Source organism: Danio rerio, chromosome 21, assembly GCF_052040795.2.
Source record: "Danio rerio strain M-AB ecotype USA chromosome 21, GRCz13ab, whole genome shotgun sequence".
Classification (NCBI taxonomy): Eukaryota; Metazoa; Chordata; class Actinopteri; order Cypriniformes; family Danionidae; genus Danio; species Danio rerio.
The window spans coordinates 357,501-360,000 of NC_141041.1; the positions used below are offsets into that span (position 1 = coordinate 357,501).

The 2,500-nt window shown below is 47.9% G+C and overlaps 2 protein-coding genes across 5 annotated transcripts in view; one reads left to right on the plus strand and one right to left on the minus strand.

Annotated features, from left to right (window-relative positions):
- The window catches only part of rad23b (RAD23 homolog B, nucleotide excision repair protein), a 250,111-nt gene that overhangs the window by 21,556 nt on the left and 226,055 nt on the right, over window positions 1–2,500 (minus strand). The gene's annotated exons all lie outside the window — the stretch shown is intronic.
- Window positions 1–2,500, plus strand: part of dmgdh (dimethylglycine dehydrogenase) — a 21,335-nt gene that overhangs the window by 11,016 nt on the left and 7,819 nt on the right. For all 4 annotated transcript variants that reach the window (XR_015519771.1, XR_015519772.1, XR_015519773.1 and 1 more), the window contains exons 8-10: window positions 949–1,118; window positions 1,657–1,810; window positions 2,003–2,168. Coding sequence is in view for 1 of the 4 variants with exons in the window: in XM_087300471.1 (XP_087156597.1) it covers window positions 949–1,118; window positions 1,657–1,810; window positions 2,003–2,168 (490 nt within the window). In the remaining 3 variants the exon portion in view is untranslated. The remainder of the gene's footprint in view (window positions 1–948; window positions 1,119–1,656; window positions 1,811–2,002; window positions 2,169–2,500) is intronic.

Genomic DNA, 2,500 nt, shown 5'->3' on the forward strand with positions numbered 1-2,500 from the left:
GTTCAGCTAATTTGATTCAGTCCAATAACTGTGATTCAGTTTCATTAGTGATTCAATGCAGCACCTTTGATTTCGTCCGAGATTGAGATTCACTTTGTTTACTCTGACTCGTGTCCACTTCTGCAAGTATTTCTGATGTTCATGTTGAACCTGATTTGTTATGGAAAATGTCAGTTTCTCCAAATGTATTTTATTTATTTCCCAAACTCACATTCAGTTTAGTTCAAGCTCTATAGTGTTTTCACACTAGCTATTGTTTAAAAGCAGCACTATCCACATCACAGAGGTGAAGGGGTTGCGTCACTGCAGAGATGTGTGTGTACTCTAGTGTTGAGCTGAGAGAGTGTGTCTGAGCCTCGACATCATCAGGAGGACTATTCCAGAGTTCAGGAGCCATAAAGCAGAAGACTCGACCTCCTTTAGTGGACTCTGCTCTTCAGAAGCCCTGAGTGTAGAGCTCTTGAAGAGCGGGTTGGGCTGTAGCGAGACAGAAGCTGGGTCAGATGAACAGGAGCTGGGTTATTCACAGATTTATAGGGAAGAAGCAATAATTGATCATCAATACAGAACAATACGGACATATCTGCTGGAGCTGCTGAGAACTCTGACGCTGCAGCTTCACAGACTGAAGCTTATTAATAGAGGTCTGCAGAGCACTAGCAGAGCATTACAGTCATCTCATCTAGAGCTCATACTGAGATAGATAGCATGCTTCATAGCGTAGCGATATTCCTCAGATGAAAGACGGCGGTTTGTGTCATGGTGACAGCAGTGATTCAGTGTGATTCCAGAGTGCCGGTTATGGAGTCATACTTCATCATGCTGCAGCATTATTGATGTGCAGATGTAATGCGGTCAGCAAAACTGTTTCAGGAATGAGTCTGTGTTGACCTTTGACCTTCAGTGATGATCTTGAGTGATGATTGACAGGTGTGCTGTGATTGACAGGTATGGGATCATCCACTCTGGCGGCGTGGGAAGGTTTCTGAGCGACTGGATCATTAATGGTGAACCACCGTATGACCTGATCGAGTGCGACCCGAACCGCTACGGCCACTGGACCACCGTCCCGTACGTCTGCGCCAAAGCCAGAGAGTCGTACGGCTTCAACAATGTGGGTGAGTGAGTGTGTGTGAGAGAGTCTTATGGAGTGTGTGTGTGTGTGTGTGTGTGTGGGTGAATGAGTGAGTGTGAGAGAGTCTTATGGAGTGTGTGTGTGTGTGTGTGTGTGTGTGTGGGTGAGTGAGTGAGTGTGAGAGAGTCTTACGGAGTGTGTGTGTGTGTGTGTGGGTGAGTGAGTGTGTGTGAGAGAGTCTTATGGAGTGTGTGTGTGTGTGTGGGTGAGTGAGTGTGTGTGAGAGAGTCTTATGGAGTGTGTGTGTGTGTGTGTGTGTGTGGGTGAGTGTGTGTGAGAGAGTCTTATGGAGTGTGTGTGTGTGTGTGTGTGTGTGTGTGTGTGAATGTGAGAGAGTCTTATGGAGTGTGTGTGTGTGTGTGTGTGTGTGGGTGAGTGAGTGTGTGTGAGAGAGTCTTATGGAGTGTGTGTGTGTGTGTGTGTGGGTGAGTGTGTGTGAGAGAGTCTTATGGAGTGTGTGTGTGTGTGTGTGTGTGTGTGGCTCTGCTGTATTATACTGAATCCCCCCGCTGCTGTTTCAGTGGGTTTCCCCAAAGAGGAGCGTTTCGCGGGCCGGCCCACTGTGCGGGTCAGCGGTGTGTATGAGCTGCTGAAACACCGATGCTCCATGGGCTTCCACAGCGGCTGGGAGCAGCCACACTACTTCCACAAACCTGGAGACCACACTGGATACAGGTGAGCACACACACACACACACACACACACACACACACACACACACACACACATACACACATCGAGAGATATCACAGATCTGAGACAGGTGAGATCTGTTAGTGCAGACAGCGCAGACACTGCAGTTGAACTGTGTGTGTGTGTGTATGTGTGTGTGTGTGTGTGTGTGTGTGTGTCTGGTCCTGTCTGCAGACCCAGCTTCAGGAGGACGAACTGGTTTGCTCCGGTGGGCCGCGAGTGTGCGCAGGTGATGCAGGCGGTGGGAGTGATCGACCTTTCACCTTTCGGGAAGATGAAGGTGACCGGAGCCGACTCAGAGAGACTGCTGGACCGCCTGCTGGCCAACACACTGCCCAAGGTGAAGCACACACACACACATACACACACATACATACAGATACACATGCACAAATACGTGCACAGATGTACAGCTGAAGTCAGAATTATTCGCCCCCCTGTTTAGGTTTTCCTCCAATTTCTGTGTAGCGGAGAGCAGATTTCTCCAGCACATCTCTAATCATAACAGTGTTCATAACTCATCTCTAATAACTGATTTATTTCCTCTTCATCATGATGACAGTAAATAATATTAGACTAGATATTCTTCAAGACACTTCTATACAGCTTAAAGTGACATGTAAAGGCTTCACTAGGGTAATTAGGGGAACTAGGCAGGTTAGGGGAATTAGG